The following is a 22,785-nucleotide window of genomic DNA, read 5'->3' as shown; positions in this document are numbered from 1 at the left end:
AGGGGAGAATAAAACACAAATTTGAGATTCAAACCAGCCTGTCTCAATTATGTCTATTTCTGAAACAATCTGGAGCTCAGCATCAGGCCAGCAAAGCCTTAGGCAGTGAGTCGGCAGGACTTTAGTGGGGCTCCACAGTTTGGAAGAGAGCAATAATATCAGTATCAAAGACTCATGAGGGTCCAAGCCTTGCCTTCTTCCACAGACTACAGCCCTATTCTGTTTTGCAATTTGGCTTTCACCCTGTTTTGCCAACAAATTCAATCCCATTAACTCACTGTAGAGGTCAGTTAGAGCTCTCTAAACTGCACCAATCCTTTTCCCCCAAAACCTGGACATGGGAAAGAAAAAGTAGCTTTTTACATAACACTCGAGAAATGTACCAGTTTTGTGGATTTTATAATGCAAGATCTTAATTTCCTGCTAAAATTACCATCTTCCACCTTGGAAACCCTCATTTCCACCAACTAAAACAAGTCATTACTGGTCTTACAGTTATGCCAAATTCCTTCCCCCCTTTTTTTTTTAACAGCAGTAACAAGATTTTCCTCAAAGCCCTAAGTGCCCAAATCTCTGTTCACAGTACATCAGCTATTTTATCCCTCCATGTGGCTTCATTTTCAATCTATAAAATCCAGGACAGCTCATTTCTATAGGAAAGCAGATCCAGCATGTGTTGTGGTTCTCTTTAGGACCATTTTTACATTATTAGGTTCACATACCTTGCAATCTGTCCCTCCTGAGCCAGGGCAGCAGTGCATCTTCTCTGAGCATTAGCACTGGCACTTATTGCACTATGCTGTGTGCAGGTCAAGTTCAACTCGTGCTGACCCTCCATCTGGGACTGCTCCAGTCCCTATCCTCCCCCATGCTGCAGCGGGAAACTAGAGCAGTCCCAGCGTTATCCCTGGGAAAATTATCATCTCTCATACCAGGGTCACATTCCTACAGGCTTCTGGAAACTGTTCTAAACAAGGCACATTCTTGTTCTTGCCAATCGGTAAGAGGAGCACAGACAAGAAGAGGATTTTAAGACTTTAACAACAACTTAACAGATGTCAAAAGCTAGAGCATGCCGCTGTTAGCAGGTGAAAAAAGCAACTATCCTGGTAGTTCAGACCTGTTAATCCCTAGAGATCTCCAAGGATGGAGCAGTACCCAGTGGGAGAGGATAGAATGGCTGTACCAAGTGCCAAAGAATCCTAGCACAGCTCCATTACCCACACACCCTCCACCTCATGCAGCAGATGCACATGCATCCCTTTACCTGTTTTCCAAAGGACACAATCCTGCCAGGAAGAGCTCCTAAACAGAACCACTCTGTTCAGAAAGGGCAGCCCATTTAGGAAGGTAAAGGATATTTCAGAGAAAGCTTCCTACTCACTCAAACTGAAGTAAACCCAGGAAGAACAGAGCTGTTCTTCATGGGGCAGAGCTGCTGTCTCAGTGGGCTCACACATGGCAAGGCTGGCACCCAGTAAATCACAGCACTGGGCAAGAAAAGATCCTACCAGTGGTAGGAAAATAACCTATTACTGAGAGTTTATTGTGAGTAGCAGCTCCTCACAGCCCCGTAACTTCAGCAGTGTTGAATGGAAACTAGTAGCTAGCACAAAAGGAAATTAATAGCTTTCAACAGCTTGATGAACCCAGGAGCTTTCCACACTGGGCCACCAGGCTAAGACAAGTCCTGTTCACGCACCATCACAAGCACCTGAAATAGGGAGGCAGCATTTCTGCAAGGAATGCCAGCAAGCCTTTCCCTGCATAAAAAGGAGCCTTTTCCTTCTAGAGCAGCTTCTATGTAAAAGCTGAACATGTTCTTAAATGACCACACATTGTTCTGCCTTTGTGCCCTCACCTGGAAGGCGAGAAGCAGCTGAAATCTGCAGTCTTGCTCAGAAGGGAGGTGAAACCGCAATTCAGCATGACAGTTGCAAAGAGATTATCAAACAAAAGCTTCCAGTGTTCAGGCACAAGGGCAGACATCATTTCAAAGCTGTAAACTTCCCTCTATGAAAGCAAAAGCTCTTCAGTCTCCTTCACTTTTCAGCTCCCTGTCTATCCTGTCCCACAGTAAAACAGTTAAAGCTCAGTCTGACGATTTCTTACAGTGGTTTCATCTCTCAAAAACTCCCGCATATTTTTGAGTCGCTCTGTAACGTACAGTAGCAATCGCCAGATCTCTCCACCCACAGCAACATCTTCCAGACTCTCTAACTCTCCTTCCATGTTTATCTTCTTTTTGGTAGTTTTTCTCCAGATTTTTCCTTCTTTTGTGACAGCAGACTAATAACCAGCTCCCACAGGAGGCTGGATTAAGAGTCCCAGAAATCCTTGACATGAAAAGATTTTAAAGTACTATTTTCACTGACTAACAGTGACTCAGAATGGTCTGTTTACCAAAGGGCCTTTTCTCAAGGAGAAAAAAACTGAAGTCTGGATTACAAACTACTAAAATAGCAAAGTATTTTGAAACTGCAGCGGTTCTGACAGGAAATGGGGACTGAACTGCACTTAATGAAGGAAGGTGAAAAACCAGCAGAGCAATTCTAGACACGGCAATACACCGCTCTACTCATCTTTTCATTTGCTTATAAAGGAAATTCTGACAGCTGCCAATACAAACAGACTACAAGCACTAGCAAAGAGTGTACAATTCCTGAATGTGTACACACATGGGTGTGGAAAAGACAACAACCCCCAGCAAAAACTGAATTTCCAGCATGTGCTCCAATTTTGCTCAGTTCAGAGACAAGAGTTTAAAAACAAGGAAAAAAGAACCATCCTCTTTAGACATCCCTCTTTTCTAATCTTCCCCTATTCCAAACATTAACAGGGCAATCCATGACTGTGAGAATTCAGGACACCTGGGACTGGCCTGTGTCACTATGCCTCCAGATCAATCAGTCTTTTTGCCCAGCTGATGCCTTCTCTCTGGGTCCCTTTACCCTCTAGTTGAGGAAGCAGGGGAGGAAAATCCTCTCCCTTGCTAGAAAGCCCAGTGACTCCCTGGAGCATATATTCAACTCCATTTTCTTCAGAGGGCTGAAGCCACACAGGGAAGTTTTGGGAATCTGTGTCAAACTACGCAGATTTTCCTGATCTCTATCAGCCAAAGCTTAAAGTCCAACTATGACTTCCTGCAAACAGCTTGCAACAAAAGTTCTTATATTCTTTCTCCTCATAAAAATAAGTGACATGCTCTTTCTCAAAGCCTGTATTTCAAACCAGCACAACCACCCTCTGATCTGGGTTTCTCTTGTTCCAACAGCGCCTTACAGACACACAGCTCCTGTGCTAGGCAAGAGCAGCAAACCTGTAGCTTCAGCAGCTCTATTTTCCTTCTAAACTGAACTCTTCAGAGAAGACTTCACTGCTTCTCTACTGAAAAGAATGTATTTTAATTTAAAAGCACCTACACAAATAATTCAGCTTGACACAAAATCATGAACTGGCATAGGCACTTTCACTTCACTGTGCATGAACTGCAACATCAACAACATACTCTCCCCATTAGGAAGGGCTGTCAGCACCTCGATTTTTTTACCCAAGCTCAAGCATTTTGCCCTCTGTTTATAGGAAAGGTTACTAACCGAGAAATGAAAATTTATGCTATTTCTCCACAGCATCAGTATGCCCTGGGACAATACAGCAAAAATACACATTCTAGAGGAGGTCAGTAAAGTAAAAGGTCACAAGGCAGAAACCACCAACTTTGCTGCTGAATAGAGTCAGTACTAAGTAACAAGGTTATAATATGAAAAAATTGTAGCACACCTCAGGCTTCCATACAGCTGGAGAATGACATCCATGCTCCTTCTCAGAGATGACTGCACTCTCTCATTCAGGGACACCTGAATCCTGTTCCTCAGCCTACCAGAACCACTGCTGCCTCCAGTCATGCAAGTGCTCTGCAAGAAAGGTATTATTCTAACCTGAATACTTCCTCTCTCCTGGGACCTTGGTCAGGGTGAATCATCAGTTAATAAATAGTATTTCTTAACTGGGTGCAGTATTTCTAACAGCACCACAGGTACATTTTCCCTTTACTCCTCTTCTAGAAAATACATCTATATGAATCCACTCAGGAGAGAACACCTGAACAGTAAGAGCTTGCAGCAAACATATGCCAAAGAACCTGAGCTTTTGATATCTGTCATGCTGGCACAGGTGCCATGTTTCCCAGTGTTCAATCCAGAAAACTCACACTCCTGCTCTTACCTTTCACGTTCAATCTTCCTCTACACTAGTATCCAGAGCAGCCTACTCCCTGAGAAAAAAACCCAAACAGATTGCTTGCCATGCAAGGATTAGTCTCGTCTGTGGTCAGTCTCTCTGAGCTACGTACCACTTGCCACAAGCTGATTAGCTGCCTGCTTAAGGAGGAGCTGGGATAAGTTTCCTTCTGACGGCAATGAAGTGGAGAGGCAGGCGCTGACTGCAATAATATGCTGCTTCCTGTCTGCGGCTGAGCTGAGAGGTACTTCCCAACAAAAAAGGGTTTACAGGAGCTCAGGAGCTCAAGCTCCACCTCTTCCAGTGAAGTGCCATTAACTATGGAGGAGGGGTCACTAGCATGGCTCCTGGCACTCAAAAACGTGCACTGAACCAGCTTCCATTTCACCAAAGCATCAGAAAGAAGAAACCAAATGACACAAAATTCCCTCTCCACAGAGAGGATATTTCTCCTACAGGATCTCAAAGCTCTGAATCAGATGGGATAAAAAGTAAATGCTGTAATTCATGTTATGTGAATGAGGGTGAAAGTCCAAACCACCATTTGGTAGCAATAACTGGAAAACATTTACCAAACCACCATGTGAGAACCATATTGGAACACAAAATATGTACCTGGGAAGATATTATGTCCTCTCCAGGCCCTCTCCTGATGATCACAGGTGTTTTTGACTAGTATTAAAGAATACTTATCTTTATAAAACTCCTTCACAAAGCAAGAAAGGGTCAATGAACTGATAAGGAATCACTTCTTTTAACTCCACCAACTACACTGAAGGCAGCAGGCTTAACTCAGTTGGTACCTTTTAGAAAAGAGCAGATTTTCAGCCCACACACCAGTCTGAGGAGGAAGAATTTGTTCACCACGCAAGCATTTACAAAACTAGGCCAAAAGAGACAACACAAAGTCTTTCCAAAGACTTTTGAGGGGACAGCTCTGGTGGCAAAGTGTTGATCTGAGCAACAGGCAAGAGAGTGTTTGGTGTCCCCCAGACCTTCTAGGTATCACAGGGGAGAACAGGCATGATGGATGGCTCAGGTCCTTGACACAGGTAAAGCAGATCATTTTGTGACAGAGATCAGTAAAACCTAGGCTCCCCAGCATCATCTTCAGAAAATGCTACTTCAGATTAAAGCACGGAACTCACCCTCATTGCAGATTTTGTTTTAATGCTCCTCACAGAACTGCAGGCTAGTTTACCATGTGGGCACCTTAACAAATCATGTTACAGCAAAACTGCACTGTCCAAGAAAAAACTGTTCATGGAAAGAGCTAAAGTCTCACTGGGAAGACACAATGTACCCAGTGTGATCCCAAATAATCTATCAGATTTTTAGAAATCACAAGAGGTTTTGAGGGTATGGCTAAGAAAGCCATGCTCAGAAATCAGGGCCAGGCTCTGACCTCACCCACCCAATGTTGCTGATTTCTATTTTGTTAAGAGTACAAAATAGCACACGCTGTTTGAAATAAACACATTCTTTGACATAAAGGGTCCTGAACTACCAGGACAACACATTTATCATTGCATTTGTGCCACTGCAGATCTTCTCTAAGACCCTGTGCAAGACAGCAACCCTAGAAAAAGGCACTGGGGAGAGATCTATACACCACGTACCAAGGGATCATACACGGAAAGCACCTGTCACAGCCCAGACATCCCAGAAGAATCTACCTTGTAGACAGCTGACTCTGAAGGACAGAGATGGCAGAGATGTGACAGAACCAGCAAATACCACACCTAGAGGCCTCATGAGAGAAGAGAGCTCTGGCATGGGGCTGCTGTAAGATTTATTCCCAGAGGCTTCCTGTTAAATACCTCTGCAGCCACACTGCCACACCTAAAGGAACAAAGCTAAACATAAAGCTTTTTGTTACACATCAGGGGATGGAGCAGTACAACACTGTAAGCTCAAAAATGCCCCATGTCACCTGCTTCCAGCCCATTCTATAGCCATCTATACATTAACTCTGGGTAGTAGTCCTGAAAACTGTCCCCATTGCAAACAGGATACACTTACTGAAGAAATCTATGCAAGATCAACCAAGTAAACCACAGTGGAATTTGTTATTACATACTTTCTTCAAAAGGAAGAGGTCCATGTCTTAAAACTCACTTTTCTTGCTCTCCTTCCTGCTGAGAGCAAACAAATTACCTGTCAGTCATGTCCTATGTAAAAGGTTCACTGGAAGCTATTTTTTAACCTTACTCCTCTCTCCTTGCAGCACAACCTTTGCTGGCTTTATGCTCTGGTTTTCTCCTCTCAAGAGGCTGCCTCCCCATGCTCCTCAATGCACTTTCAACAGTGCTCTTCTGACTGGTCAGTCCTTATTACCTCTTTGTTTTGGATGAACATTGTTCCTCCAGGTGGTTTGTCTAATGTTTTTGTTGTTTGCCTTTATGTCAGGAACTTAGGGGTGTCATTCAGGCAACCTGACCTGCAGAATCTATACATTAGGCAGCAGAATCTATACATTCAGGACAGAGGCTGAGTTTTCTCAGAAAGAAATCATTCTTTTATAAATCCACAATTACCAGTTTCCAGTGAAGAAAACAAAATCAAAAAGAAAACCAGAACATCTAAAACTCTGATTACCAAATGCTACATATTTTTAGTTAAGGAGAAAAACCTCAGATCATATAAAACACTGATTTGAAACAGAAAAAAATTGCATCAAAGAACTTTGAACTTTAGAAAGGAAGATACAGAGGGGAAGCAGAGTGGTCTCAAAGAAAACCAACAGAAAATTGCATGACTGCAAGGAATCCAAAGCACTGAGAGCAATGATGTAACAGAGCAAACCACAGCAGGACTAGGCCACCTTCTGATTTCCTAAGTGGTTTTAAACTTCAAGGTAAATGAGTCAAGTGCCTCCAGAAGCCACGAGAGAAAGAGCAGACAGAAATAAGGAGGAAACATGCTTTTCTTCAATTTACCTAAGCACCATGATACACTGCTCAGCTGGAGACAGTGCAAACTGGACCTGCTTGAATTTCAAGGTACCTTTACCTTTTATCAGCTATGGAAGGCAGGGACTGGCAGAGCCTGATACCAGAGTCTGGGAATAACTGTTCACTGTTTGACTCAAATGGGGCAGTCTGAGAGAGCAAAGACACTGCTCCCTCCTGCCCCTAATGCAGTCTTCCTGATGGATATTAGATCACTCCCAACTGCAACAGTAAGCAGCACAGTTAACAGTACACTTACCTGAAAAAATTCAGTCTTTATTTAAATTTGAGAAAATGGAAGCAAGATCCAGGATAAAATGCTTTATTAATAGGTAAATAACATCACAGTCTCGAAAACATATTCCCTACTCAAATCACTGCATAAACCTTCTCTCTGTACTCTCACATTGACACCTGATATCAATATTTACTTACCATACCCAGATGTGCCTCCTACCTGTCCAACTGTGAATATAGTAAGTGTTTTCAAGCTTTTGGAAGGTGTTGGAGCTTTATCTGAACACAGGCACTGCAAAGCTAAAAGAGCTGCAAACAGAAATGCCCTTTGGCAGCTGTTTAAAGCAGCAGATCACTCCTGCTGCAGCACAAGGCACACTGCTCGGTGTTGGTCGCCACCTGCAGGAGCAGGAGGGATTCTTCCCTCCACCTGGATTGCTCCCTCCTTCACCTCGCCTTAGAGCAACCCTTCCTTTCCCCGGGCTCCTTCTCCTCTGTGCTGACCCCCTCAGCAGCTGTGTGGAGGTTTGCTGCTGTTCACCAGCCCAACACTCACCCTGCAGGGCGGATGTTAATGGTTTTTTTGTCTGCACACCAGGTGCTCCCCAAACTGGAGCTTACACAACACTTGCACCTTAGAAATACAATCATTTTTCCTCCTAGTTCCTGAGCCTGGAGAAAATGAAGCAGGGACACCATTGCATTTCCAGACTGCAACTACTTAGGACACATTCCACATCTGACCAGTATCCTGAACCAATCCCACAGTTATTTCTGTGCTATTTCTTTCTGTTCCTCCTTTTGCTTCCCCACTATATATAGCAGGCATATATAAACACACACACAGACACACACAAATAAAGTCAGAGAAAGAAGTTTACATATTTTAATGCCTATGGGAAAAACGAAATTCCTTTAGCAAGATCTGCAGCATAAACATCACCTCTAACTCCCCCAGCAGAACAGATTTTTCTGTCCCACTGTGCAAACAGGTTCTATCAAACACTCTTAGCTTACAGGGAAGCAAACCCCTGAATGCCAAGTCTTAGCACAATACACAGTAACCTAAAGTATTTCCCTGAGGTAATTTCCCATGTGCACAAATATGAGTTATCATATAGTAAAGAAAAGTAAGCTTATTATTTATTTTTCATGAAAGATGCTGTGAAGATTATTCAGGTGTTTTTCAACTCTGCAAAAGAGATGGGATGTGGGGAAAAGATGGAAGAAGAACAGAAAATAATGCAAAAAGTCCTACCGTGAAGCTGTTGTTGACATTCTTTGTGCTGGATTCTGCCACACTGGCATCTGTCAGATCCACCTCATCAAAAATAATGGACTGTAAAGAAAAAATTCAAAATCTCAACAAATTATTGAATCTAATGTATAAGCAGCAGACTCAAAGGGAGTCTGCCTAGCATGCTCCATATCATAGCCTTTTATGACTTGAAGGAAAGACACAGCACCCCAACAACATCAAGGACCTGGAAGTCTAGTTCCACACACTGGAGATCACTCTGGCCCGTCTTCAGACAGCGAATACAATGGCTTTATTTTTATTAAAGGATCATTTAAAAAGAACACCAAATAACTGTAGGTTTTGTTTTTGTGAAAGGAGATAGTTTTATATCTAGTTGACTATGAGCATACTAAACCAGAGGCATAGCAGCTCTGATTTGATAAATTCTAGCCTTGCTTGTCTACTGCACCTTCTCTTTTCATTTGTATTCTCTTCCTTCTATTGATTTAGAGTCCATTCCCTACTAACATGCACCAAAGGAAGAAAAAAAATTGAAAAATCAGTATCACAGGTCTGCATGATGATGCTGCACTTCAAAACCAAGGATTCCCAAGTGTGAGGCAAAATGCAGGGATCTTCTAGTAGCTATAAAGCCTGAAGACCAGTGCCTAAAGAGCTCATTTCTCTGCTGAGGGCTGCCTCCCCACTGACACCCATCTGCCTCCAAAGCCCCTCCACTGACTTCCTTCCTTGGCCTCACAGGTACTGTCAGGACCTTACCTTAGCAGTTTTTGCATAGTAGAGCGTTCGTCCTCGCAGCTTAAAGTATCGTCTCTTCCAGCGCTGGAAGGAGCTGGTCTGTTTCATCAGCATCCCCTCTTTTATGACAGTCTACAAAAGCATCAGAGAGAGCAGTGAACCACAGGTTTTACTGACAGGCACGTTTGCTGCTCCCCCAGCACACACCCGTAGGAACAAATGGAGTTGGAGAGCAATAACCTCAGTGCCCTCTGCTGGAAGCGTTTCACAGATTCATTCAGCAAAACCGAGCAGCCTTCACAAGATAAAACTTTCATGAACAAACAACCCACACTGCGGTGAGGTTTCACCCTTGTCTCCAGCACTATCACGATACCAAAGAAGATAAATAACTTAAAACTGAATGAGCATTTCAAATCTAACAGTGATTTGGGGAGTGTAACAGTTAAACTCACCAAGGTCGGATTTCAGTCACAGGTAATTGCACCTTTCATTTAATTGGAATCCGATTACCAGCACAAACACACCCAGGATATCTGTCTCTACCTCCAGCTTGTAACCAGCACAGAGGTGGCAAGCTGCAAGCCCAGGGGGTGAAGAGTGAAACCAGAGCAAAGAAGGAGCCATATCCAACATCAGCACTTGGTATTCTTCAGATAGTCTTGGCCCTGCTTCGGTACTCTCTGGCCAGCTGCCATTTCCCAGGGCTGTAGTGCCAAAACTGTCTATGCACACTGACTTTTTTTCTTTAACTGCTTTATAACTAGACTGACATACCAGCATACACAGGCTCATATGCTCATTCATATACTGTGCATATGTGGGGGTATGGATTTAATCCGCATGTATTTCATTCAGGTTTTAATACCAACAGCTACATGAAAATAATCTCAAAAACTGCAGCTCAGAGAGACAAAAGGCAAAAAAGTCAGGGCTGGATGTCCAATCCCAAATTCCTGATTGTAAATACTGCCTAGGAGCTACAAGCAGTGCTATGTCATGCCCTGGTACCTCAATAAACCTTCTTCTCTCCCCAGGAGAGTCAAGGAACCTACTTCTTGCCAAGAGAGCCCAATGTGATAAACACCCAGTAAAACAGGACACAAATGGTCTGACAATCTTGTAAGACAGGTTACTCTGTATCTTGGTGCCAGGAAAATTACATAGCTGTAACATACCAGAGGTCTCAGTGGAATTCAGGTTTGTAACAGTCAGGTCGCTGATAAGTATCAATTCACAAACAGCACCAAATGGACACGGCCAGGCTACTGCAGCACACAAAATAAATATTCTGATCCACAGGGTTTAGTTCATGTTAGAACTCCTTTCCAAGGCATTAAACTTGCTTTTAAAATGCTATATATATATATTTCTAATGTGTGCCTTTAGTTTTTGGAACAGCTGCAGATTTTGATACGTTCCACATACAGTGGCCCTTGCCAAGCTCAAAGCTTCCTCAGAAACCACTTCGAAAAAAACGCTGACTATAAGGAGAAACATCCGTCTGACAATGTATGCTTCTCTTTTGCTGGACTGAGCTATCCTCAGACTGGCCTGAGAGATCACAGGGTCTGGACCACCATGGTGAACCCTCTACTCACAAATCAGCAGGGAAAGAGCACGCTGCACATTCCACCAGATCCTAGAGAGCTATCAGATATAGAAGCCACTACGATCTTTCTCCACTGTGTTGGGAAATAGAAAAGGGGCTCCCGTGTCTCCTGGAAGAATGGCATCTACCTTGAATGCTGCACCCTGGTCAGCTCCAAGGGCAGCAAACCCCAAGCCTCAATCCCCTCCCAGAGGTCTGCTTCACAAAGCCACCTGCACAGGGGCAGAAATATCTGCCAGTGCTCAGGCGAACACCAGCTTAGTGTGCCTGAAGCAGGCACACCAGGAATTGCCAAACTCCACAGAACTTCCAGTGGAATGAAAAGAGAAAACAAAAACACATAATTGAGGATTAAGCTCCTATTAAAAATGGCTGTTTCGCACACCAGCTCCCCACAGCTCTCAAGCAGTCACTGAAAGGCATCCTGGCACTCATTTCCACACATGAGGACACAGCAGCAGGAATACACTCCACGAAGCCATAAAGCAACTAGGATTGGCTTTAGGGTCTAAAAGTTGAACACACCATAGCAAAACCCAGAAACAAAATGCTGAACCACCTTTGAGCCAGTGTTATGCAAATAATCCAAAATTCAGACATTATCTTAGCTGAAGCTTCATCACAAGAGAAAACAGAGTGCAAAGACTGACCAAACAGCCTTTGGTCAGTCTGAAACAACCCTGCAGGCAAGGCCAGAGCTGAAGGCACTAGGCACTCATCTGGAACCCAGAAAGATGCATTCATGCTCCTACTCTGCCATGGACTTTTTATGAGCTCCCAATAAAGCAATTTTCACTCTGTGTGTCTCCATCTGTCAAGTAGTAGAACAAACAGCATTTGCCAATTCCGTGGCAACCCACTAAAATATATATTTCTCTCACAAGTTATTTTAACCTCCAGCACCTGAGTATCAAAGAGAAATGTAAAGTACCAGCATCCAAATTACCACACTAAAGAAATCACACATTTCTGCAGCTCATTTTTTTTACAGGGAAGAAAATGGGAAAGTGACAGGAGATTTTCCAGCTTAAGACAGAAACATGGAGTGACTTTTGCATTCCCTGGAAAAAAACACATATAAATAAAAAATGAGATGAAGAAAGCAGCTACTGAACTCTGCAAAGCCCTAAACCAAAATCAGAGAAGAACTAAAAATCCTGGGGAAGACTCCTTGGATGAAAAGCCCGAAGATATCATGTCAGCCAGGAGGCTGATCAAAAAACAGCAACTTGCAAGAGGAGATTTCAGAGCTCTGTTGCTATGCTTATTTACAGCCATGGTTAAACTGGGGTCAGCCAGAGCCCTTATGCACCGCAGGCTCAGCATCACAAACTCTTGCCCAGCCCACCAGCACAGTAACTCTCAGCAATACAATGCCTCTGCTTTCCCTCTGCTCCCACCTGCTCCCTCACCTCAGCTAGGCTCACTCACCTCTGCACAAGACATGCATTCCTCCATTCCTCTTTTAAACCCTCTTTTTTTTTTTTTTTTTTTTTTTACCAAAATGCAACACTTGCAGAGGTCACCTTGCCCCGCGGGAAGCGGCAGTTCCTGTCATAGGCGGGCTCTATCTATAGAAAAGCTCAGACATGAGCCCTCCTGCTCACACAAACACGCCTCTGCCTCAGCGCTGCCCATCTCTGCACGAGAGCAGCCCGGCTATTTATAGGCACTCACTTCTGCACAGCTTGGTGGGTTTGGGCGGAAAGGGCCAGAGATAAGATCAAGATGACTTTATAAAATGATGTAGACATTGCTGCCTTTCTCTTCCTCTATTCTGACTTTACAGCCAAAGGACTTGTTACTTGCAGAGGAATGCAGCTGCAGAAAATGAACTGGGGAAAGGACATGACTGCAAAGTGACACCAATGAAATTAAAGGGGGGAGGTGAACAGCTACTTCTGCTCCCCAGGCTCTCCGCAGATTTTTAATTGAAGATCTACTCTGATCAGATTACTGGGCATGTAATTCATCAAGATAAAAGTGAAATTGCTTCTCCCATAATGAAAAGAGAGTGTTAAATCTATTTTTAGTATCATATAATGCATCCTACAGGAAAAGCTACTGCCCTGAAACACTATGAGGATGCACATGTAATTATGTGCATCCTATCCAGGATAAATACTAAAATTGTTTGCAATGGAACTATGCAGACTATTTTCTATCCAGCTGAGTCCCTTTCCAGTGTGGTGTCCCATAGCATGACATTCCATGGGCAGATAACACTATGAAAAAATGAATTATCACCTTGGATCAAGCATAAAATGATGTGATACTGGTTTCAACACTGACCCCTTTTATCATATTGCAAGTCAGTGTCAAAACAGTTACTGAAGAAACTGACAATTTAAAACAACACTGCACATAGCAGAGTGTCTTAGGAAATCTGAAACGAACAAGATTAGATAACTGAAAGGCAAGGCCTAGGAAATTTCTAACATTTTAGTATTTATCTTTGGCCTTGAAGAACAGCAACTTCCTGCAGAAAAAAATTCAGTTTATGGCAAGCAATACACAACCCTGCCCCCAGCTCATCCCCTTTCAAAACTTGACATTTAAGAAGAGCAATAATATGTTCTCAGATTTTTCCTGTCAAAATGGGTGCAGGGTGCAGGCCTAATCCTGAAATGACAAAAGAAAAGTTTTGCCACTGACCTCAACAGGAATGGTTTCAAACAACTCAGAGGACTTAAAAAAAGAACTTGAAAGAAAGAGAGCCTTGTGCTTCACTGTTTCCCCTTCCGGCCTTGTAAGAACAAGAAGCCAAAAGCTTAACAGGAGCTGTTCAGAAAACCAACAAGACACAGTTGTGTTTTTGGCAGCACTGCTCATCTGAGGTGTCTCTGCACCCAGTAACCCATGCCAGGTGGTCAGAGACAGCCTACACAGATTAAGTGCTTTCTACACTGATAACATGAGTGATTCTACTCAAAGTTAGGAAGGATCACGTCAGATTTCAGCTACTTTCAGATTACATCCCTCGTTCTCCCGCACACAGTAGTGCTCACCACGTGAAATGCAGGAGCAGACAATCTCTTCCTGAAGCTTAAACCTATTGCCCCATTTGGAAGCAGGGCTCTTGATAAAACTGATTTCCTAATCTGGAAAACAAGCCCCATTAGCCAGACTGAGGGTGACTATCAAGCGTGTCCAGCTGTCAGGCTGGCGAGTGTCCCTCGGCACAGGGAGGCTCCAAACCGTGTCTGATAGACAGAGGAACAATGCAGCTCATTTCACTGCTGAGATCATAACATATTCTTAGGGGCAGTTACTCAGTGCAGCATATCAAAAACAAGAATTATGCTTCACTGACACATCTTTCCAATGCAGAAAAAGAACTATGTGCAAGGTAACAGCACAAAGCTATCTAAATAGCAACTAAAGAATCCCAAACCCGAATCCCCCAGCATGTGGATTTCTCTATCTATCATGTATCTCCAGAATGTAAAAACTTTAGGACACACATTGTTTCTATTTGTATTCACCACAAAACACTGATGCCAAACAACAAATAATTGACTAAACAAAGAACCAAATGCAGAGAGGAAAAAACAAAATGCAAAAGTATATGCGGAACTGGGCTGTCTTTATAGATGCTTACTAGGCAATTTTACAGGCAGCTGAACCCCAGGGACCAAACAACCTCATCTAGTCACTGATTTTGAGTAAGTCATGGCAAAAATGATAGGAGTAGGTCTGTAGGCACTTAAACATGGCCATGCCATGCTAGGGCAGTACAAATCTGAGTGCTGTACCTTGTGGTTTTAGTAGATTGTGTAATAAAAGCTCTCAGTGGTCATAAACATGAAACAAATTAATATTTAGACATCAAATTAAACACAGTAAATCCAACAAAGAAACTACAGGAATAAATCTAACCAACCCCATAGAATAAGACATGAAATGTCAAAGGGTAGGGGTTAACAAGCTAATCTGAGAGCAACATCCTTCCACCAGACAGTGGTCACACCCTGGAAATGAACTCTAGGAAGCTTGGAGGGGGGGAAATCTGGATCAGTAAAGCAATTCTAACAATGGGACACACAGCTATACAGATCTATAGGGGAACACAAGGTAATTACAGGTTGCATAGTCTTGTTTGGAAATTCTACTTGAAAAAGTGAAAACTGCATTCAGATTTCTTTCACTGGTATCAAAAGAGCAAGACATTATGAGAACTCACTGCAAAAAAAGGACTCCACAAGAGGAGAAAAAGAAAAATAAATCAGAGCTGGAATCAAATGTCAAAACAGAAGTGAGTCAGAGGCCCACTAACAGAAGCTGAGCACTACAGCTGAGGAAGGGGTTACAGTACAGACCTTTGTAAAGCCACATGGAAAGCCTAAGAAAACTCTCCTAACAACCACCCTCCCAATTCTCCTCTGCTGTAACCTCCAGCTCTGCTGAAGGAGCTGAACTCAGCAGTGGGACTGAGGCAAGCACGGCTGACAGCTCTCCTACAGCCTCCCTGCAACTCCTGAGACAGCAGAACCCAGAGCACAGCAACCTGGCCATGGAGCAGCTGAGATGCCACTCCAAGAGGCAATGCAAGCTCATTCCCCAGATCCACAGTAAAAAATAGGAGTTGGTATCAAATAAATACTGAAAAGGCTTTAAATTGCCTTGGCACAGATAAATGATCAAACACTTCATTCTTCATGAGTTAACATTGCAGCCAATAAACAAAGAACAGGTCTTTGAACCAGCTTCTTTCAACACCAGGTTCAGCTGCTACTCTTATGAATGGCTCTCCTAAAAGGGATGCACAGTCACAGACCTAAAGTGAACAAATTACCAAATGAAAAACAATTTGAGAGCACACAAAAATTTATATGGGGAAAGAAATACAACATATAGCAAATCAACACACAGCTCCTTGGTAAAATGAGCTCTGTCAGAGAGCTCCAAGCAAAGTACTAAAACAGATGAATATTCTGGTCAGCTACCTAGAAGGGAGAATGAAAAACACCATTACACTGATGCAGGATGAGTGAGGAGCTGGACAACTCCTGGCACACTAACTGCATAAGCCCCAGAATGCTTTCCATAGGCTCCCAGCATCCTTCCCAAACACATTTATCACCAGAGGGAAGCTGAGCACAAAACACCAGTCAGGCCATAGCAAAGATGGAAGATAAGGGCTCAAACCCATCCACAAAGATAACTAAAGTCAAAAAGGCAACAGTTTAAAAGCTACCTGAATATTTTGGAATGGAATAAATTTGTACATTTGTACTAATTAAATGTGAACTTTGTACATTTAAGGACAAACATGAAAAGTTAGACTGTTATTTTTTCTACCATCTAAAATCATATATACATGACTACATCCCTTCCTTGGGCATTTCCCCATACACAAAAAATGTCAAAACTTGCTACCTGCTGTAAAACCTTCTGAGAGATGCCTGTCACAAGCTATGCACCAGCACCACAGAATCCCATCTGAACTCAGAAGCAGGGGGCTCTTCTGCTGAGGCACAGCAATAAAACCTCATTTGGAATCACAGCTTGTACACAGAACCCTCTAATGCTGCACCTGCACCCCCACAGCTTCAGTCACACTCTTATTCATTCAGAGAGACAAGTTACTACCAAAAAACCACGTCTAAGCCCCCCCATCCACTTCAGCAGTAGGCAGAGGAGCCAGGCACTCACCATAGCGGGCTCAGGCCATTGCACACGCGAGTACCAGGCTGGGCAGTGCAACCAGAGCACACACACACAGCCAGTGTGAGCCCAGAGCTGTGAATGTATGGGAAAGCACATGCAGAATACAGCTGGGGATCTCATCCTACACTCACAACCACCCATCCTTCCCACGTCATGGGGACCTTGGCCGAGTAGGAAGGAAAAGTCAGCAGAAAGTACCAGTAAGAGAACTTCAGGATATGGGAAAGTGAAAGTTATACCTTGACGAAGAAATCTGAGTTCTTTGCCCTTGTGTTCAGGAGGCAGAAAGAAAGACAGCTTCCTCCCACTGTGTCTGGATTCCCATCACCTCTGCTACTGAATTCTGCAAGGAGCCTTGTCAGGGACTGGCAGATGCAGAGCCAAATGCTCATCCTTTTACTTCAACTGGTATTCAAACAGGATGAGAGCAGAAAGCAGCTTTTGGCCTTCAGCCATTTAATTAATACTTAGGTATCTTAGAATTTATTTTTATCTCATCTGTAACAACTGTTGTAATCAGATTTTCCATATTTATGTATTAAACAACCTATGCTTTTAAGTTTTTTTTTCCTCATCTATTTAACATAGTTTTTAAAAGATACTGCAAAGTTTTAATTTGTTTTTCCACTTCCCCTGTTTTAATGTCCTGCAAATACCTTTGACCATGCCAAAGACTTCTTGATCAGCACCAGCAACAACAAAAAAGATGAGCACAGCCCTGGGAACATCATTTTGCTAACTTTCAGCTGAACAGAACAGAAGGGGTTGGTGTGAGTTCCCAGAATACTGATTTTAATAAAATCTCTGAGAGATCTACACATTCCAGAGAGTGCTCTGCCCTGGCACAGCTGAGAGCGGTTCCAAGAGCAGGCAGCTCACCTTCCCTGTTCCATCAGACACATTTCTGTTGTTCAAAGACCACTGAAGGCAGCTGTCCCACAGAGTAAGACATTACCTGGAGCTTGCACCTCCTGCCTAAGTTTCCAGGTCTGGGGATGCCCTGGGTGACTTCTTGCATTTGATACAAGTATGTACTTACATTCTCCCTATAGGACACTGCAGGTGGTATCACCTTTCCTCACTAGAAAATTACATGGATAAATTTATTAAAGCTTACAAATCTCAAGTGTAATGTGCTCAATATAAGCATTATGTAATTAAGAGGGCATTTCCTTTCTCAAAAAAGGCAAACCACAACATCAGAACAGTGATCAGATGTACAACTTAGCAATAAAACAGTGAGGAAACAAAAAGTTCTCCTATAAAACCAAATGAAGCAATCCTGTAACAATGAATTGCCTAACTGAAGTGGCAATGTTGCAGACACCAAGCCAACCTTTTCCTCTCTGGATGAGAGGAGGGCAGCCAGCTTTAGAGCTCCTGCTCCTCCTCTATGTAAGTGCTCTCATGTCCTGGAGTGGTCCAGGGTTGCACACTGCAAGCTCCAGCCCCCGTGGGAGCCCTGCCCTGCTGCTGCAGAGGTGCAGCACTACTGAACAGGGCATGCACTATAAGCTCATTACTTTCTGAAGGGTTTTATATAAAATGTGTGAGGAGGGACCACAAACCATGGGAGCTGCTGTGGAACAGTGCTGCTGCCCCAGCTACTCTGCCTGAAGCTAAGCTACCCCTGGATGCCCATCCCACGGGGCTGCAGTACCAACAGAAGCATCTGAACATAAATTGTTAGTGAAACAAGAAGCAATAACCACTTAGTGAAGAAAAGGCAGGGAACAAACTGTTTCAGTGGAGAGTTAATAAAATATTCTTTAAATAATGGTTGGTGCATTTGAGATCTTGAAAAAACATGTTCCAAGAGGAACACATGTTCACTTGGGACGTAGCATGCTGTGAAATTTCCAGTGGTGCTGTGCCAATATCTAGGGTAAACCTTAAGATTTCCAGGAATAGGGAAAGACTCTCTATATCTCATTTGCTTTCTCTTACATATGTAGGTATAGCTGCTATTTCAGAAAGAATCAGACTGGATTTGTAATTAAAGAATGTAAAGTTATGCAGTGTCTCACATGGTATACTGGATTTCCTCAACAGATAATGTGGAGATAGAGATTTCAGAGTTTTCCTTTATAATCCTCCAATCCTCCTTTATAATCCTTTGTACTCCTCCAAAGGAAAAACTCAATAATTTTCCTGTAACGAAAGGTTTTAGGTAAGGGAAAACACTCTAAATGTTTTAATTAAGTTTTATTTTTAAAAACCAAGCAATCAAACCAAAATATTCAATACCTATGGGGTTTTTTCTCCAATTTTATTAGTGAGAATAATTAGAAGCCTGGAAATGTTTTAGTGATGTGGTCTAAGTAAATGCATGCTCTCAAAACATGCAAAAGTTTAATGTTAGCTCTTTAGTTCTTGGAACCTGATCTATAGTTAGAAGGAATGAGAAACGCTTCAAGTGCGTGTGGTTTTGTGCTTTGTTTTGTTGTGCAGTGGGTTTTTTTAGTTTGGGTTTGTTGGCTTTTGTTGGTTTTTTTTTTTTAACAAGGAAGTAACAGCTGTTGCTTTCATACAACATCCAAAACTCTCCAGCAGCAAGGCAAACTTACAGTACCCCACTGGAAACAGTGCTGGGAGGCTTCCCAAATTGTGTCAAAACAGATGAGTCTGAAGTGCACACAAAACAAAATGTATATTAAGGGACAGAAACATTCACGCAGCCTAAAATCCTACCTGTGTCTTGGTGCTCAGAGAAGAAAATAGTGTGTTCATGCTGTGAATCCAAGAAAATTCATGTCCTTAAACCTGTGCTCAAACATTTTGTGCTCAAAATGTTTGGCTTCAGTTCAATCACAAAAACTTCTTTTCAACAGTTCTCACTCTCTTTAGGTGAAGAGTTCCTAGTTTCTACCTGGATTAATGCATAAACCACCACAATTTTTGACATTGACACATGAAGATCCAAAAACGTCCTCTTTCAGACAGCCCTTCAGAAGGCAGCAAAAAAAACCATACAAACATTTCAATATGTTTTAGTGGAAGATGCCACAGACAGAATATTAATTAAGTAATGAATTCCAGAAAATTTCTTCCTCATTTCTGGCTTATTTCTTTTACAATATTGCTTTATTTCTTATCATAATACTTCTTCCAATACTTGTATTTCAAACTAATAAACTTCTCCTTTTCTTCATTCTAATCTCAGGAAACCTTAAAACATTTACCCTCCAGAAATAAAAATTCCACTTCTTTACCTATAAAATGGACATTTAATCTAATAAGCAATACAAGAAGAAACAAAATGAGCTTTCTTCAGTTGCCCATGCTGCCCACCATATGTCTGAGGACTCAGTGTAGCACACTCTGGAAACCTGCACAAAAGCCTGGAGAAACATTTTGCTTCACCCTGTTTTTCTGCCTTGATCCTGCAGGGTGGCTCCAAGACCTCAAGGCTACTGGTCAGAGAGAGAATCACATCTCCCCATAGCACAAAAGGCATCACCTATATCTGGTACACAGCACAGAGAAGGGAGATGTGCTAGTTCAGTACTGAACAGTCTGTCCACTGTAGCACAAAGCTCAACAGCAGCTCAGCTGTGCTGCTTTTCAGGATATAAATGAACTTGACAATTCTCTGCTACCAGAGCCAGACAGCTTCCCAGAAAGTTCAGAGAGCTGCTCACCTCTGTTTGCAACTCCAGTGAGATATACACTGCAAACTTGTCTTAAAAAGTTCAAGGCAATGATAAATGCTTATAAAACTGAAAATATTACAGAGAAATTGAAAGTAAACAGAACTTAGACTGAACTAGTCTAAACAAGAAGTTCTCCTGATGCCACCCAAGGACGCTGCTGAAATCCTGTCTGGTAAACAAACTGAGAGCTCAACATACCAAAGCTGGCAGGCTGGAAATCCCACAGAACTGATGAATGAAATGGGAAAATGGCCTGTTCATCCACCCTCCAGCTTTCTGAGGGTTGTAATGTGAGGCTGCAAATGAAAGGTCAAGTTCAAAGGAAGAAGCACATTTCACTGTCAGAGCTCATAAAAGGTTCTGTGCTCCTTGGTTTCACACCCTCAGCTCCCAGGACCACGTTGGATATTCCTGTGCCTCGGTCCATGCCGAGTGACAATGGGATGACATTACCACTCCAGCTGCCTCCAGCTGAGGGCTCAGCACTGCTTAGGAGTGGGAGAAAGGTCCTGCTGCTGCCTCTCCTCACACACATCTTCCTTCTCTTAGTTAATTTCATCTCTTTCCTAATTCCAATTCAAAACTACATAATCTTAGCTGATCAACAGTTTCTGCAGCTGCACCAACAGCAGCCTGAGACCAGAGAGGAGGTAAAAGCAGAGCACTCTGAGGCCTTATGCTGGTGCAAGTCTGTCAGGTCTGTCTGTCAGGTGGCTGATCAAGCACACAATTCAGCCTCTGCTTCTCAGCCAGCTGAGACAAGACCACTCACACTACCTGCTATACCCGATTGTGTGAGGCTTTATTCTTTCCCCATAATAATAATAATTAAGACTGCTACACATGCTTCCCTTATACCTTCTTCTCTGCCTCAAAAATTCTTTCTAGCTAAAAGCAAGTAAGTCTGTTAGAACACAGTACTTCACTTTCCAAACACTGAGCCTTCCACTTCTCCTTCTCCTGCCCACTGCCCCACAAGGGACAGGTTTTTTAGCTGAAGAGATGCTAGCTGTGATTTGCCTTTAGACCCTGAACATTAACACCTTAGTCCTTAAACATCCAAATGATTCCCCTTGCCCCACTACTATCACACCAAGCTGCTTCAGTCAAACACAGCTGGCCAATTGTGGGGCTTTGGGACAAATCCACTCAAGTTCTATGGTCTTGCAAGCAAGCAAGCAGCTCTACTTTACAGCATTTCTTAGAAAACAGATGGCAGGACAAGAGGAAGGAAAACATACCTTCAAAGTGCTTGCAACTGAGACAAACAAGTAAATTCTGAGGAGTTCCAGGGCACAACAGATTTCACACTCAAATTGTGATAACAGTAAGCTGCCATGGTGATTTAGCTGTACTTACAGGCATGGTCTTAAGTTAACTGCAGCAAAAGATGTGGTCAGAAGAGATTTATGTCCTCAGGCCATAGTAAAAGTCTGCCTGCATCTCTTACTGTCACTGACAGACCAGTCCAACAGCTTCTACAGCTTACAGTAGTCAGCACTCTATCACTCAACAGACAAATTCAGAATTAGGTCTGCCTTTACAAAGGAGGCAAGCTCCTCAAAGTCTCATCAAAACCATGATTACCCACAAAGTTGTCTTTGCTTCTTGCCCTGAGGGCAAGGAAAGAGTATACAAGCAGCAGCATGCAGAAAAGGCAATGACAAACCAAAATGACATCAACAAGCAACAGAACAAATCAATCCTGAATACCATAATACCTGGGCTTACTTGGAAAATTTGACATGATTTAGTCAAAGGTTTTTGGCAGGTTAACACAAGAAGGCTTAACAGTTGTAGACAATATCTGTTTATAATCCCTGTTCTTAATATGCCCATGCTTGCATAGAGAAGTGGCTGGTTTTGTCTTTTTCCACACATGCTGACACCAGAAGTGATGTAAAACAGGGAAAATTATTAAGTAGGGACAGGAGGACGTGTTCTGCTACAGCCAAACAAAAATACAACCCAATGCACCTTTCACCTTAGCATCTCTAACATCTTGCAAGAACTCCCATTCTAGCAAAGTCTTTGTGTTGTTCTCAACACAAACACCACCATGGAGACAGACTATAGCATCTTTCCTTCCTTTTCACATAAGACCCCTGTCACAAATGGTGTTAAAAAATCCCAAGGTTCATCCAACCTCCAGCAAGCCAAATTCTTAATATTTAGCACTCTGGATACAGGAAAATCTCAAAAAGCTTATCTTTTTTTTTCCACAGCAGATTATCAGACTAGCTTAAGCCACGTGGTGCTACAGCACAGCTGAGATCTGCTTTCTACAGAACATCAACAGGTTTAGAGGGCTCCAGGGTTTCCTGTTGTCATCAAAAGAACCATCTCAGAGCCCAGCCCCACAGTGCCCAGCCCAAGAAGCCCAAGGGGCAGTGCCAGCAGCACCTCACAGATGGAGGAAGCAGC

The 22,785-nt window shown here is 42.9% G+C and overlaps 1 protein-coding gene across 9 annotated transcripts in view; it reads right to left on the bottom strand.

The window, feature by feature from the left end:
* The window catches only part of DGKD (diacylglycerol kinase delta), a 58,262-nt gene that overhangs the window by 33,290 nt on the left and 2,187 nt on the right, over nt 1-22,785 (bottom strand). For 3 of the 9 annotated variants that reach the window (XR_012581605.1, XM_005495133.4, XM_014272808.3), the window contains 2 exons: nt 9,448-9,558; nt 8,686-8,766 (listed from right to left, as the gene is read on the bottom strand). Coding sequence is in view for 5 of the 9 variants with exons in the window: in XM_005495133.4 (XP_005495190.3) it covers nt 8,686-8,766; nt 9,448-9,558 (192 nt within the window). In the remaining 4 variants the exon portion in view is untranslated. Of the gene's footprint in view, nt 1-722; nt 3,706-3,780; nt 3,893-4,224; nt 4,618-8,685; nt 8,767-9,447; nt 9,559-9,881; nt 10,151-12,469; nt 12,595-22,785 lie in introns of those variants that run through there. The other 6 variants (XM_074547026.1, XM_026798032.2, XM_074547030.1 and 3 more) reach the window with 6 other exon arrangements.

The sequence above is a fragment of the Zonotrichia albicollis genome, chromosome 9 (assembly GCF_047830755.1).
Source record: "Zonotrichia albicollis isolate bZonAlb1 chromosome 9, bZonAlb1.hap1, whole genome shotgun sequence".
In the NCBI taxonomy this organism is placed as follows: Eukaryota; Metazoa; Chordata; class Aves; order Passeriformes; family Passerellidae; genus Zonotrichia; species Zonotrichia albicollis.
This window is presented reverse-complemented; position numbering and strand designations above follow the sequence as displayed.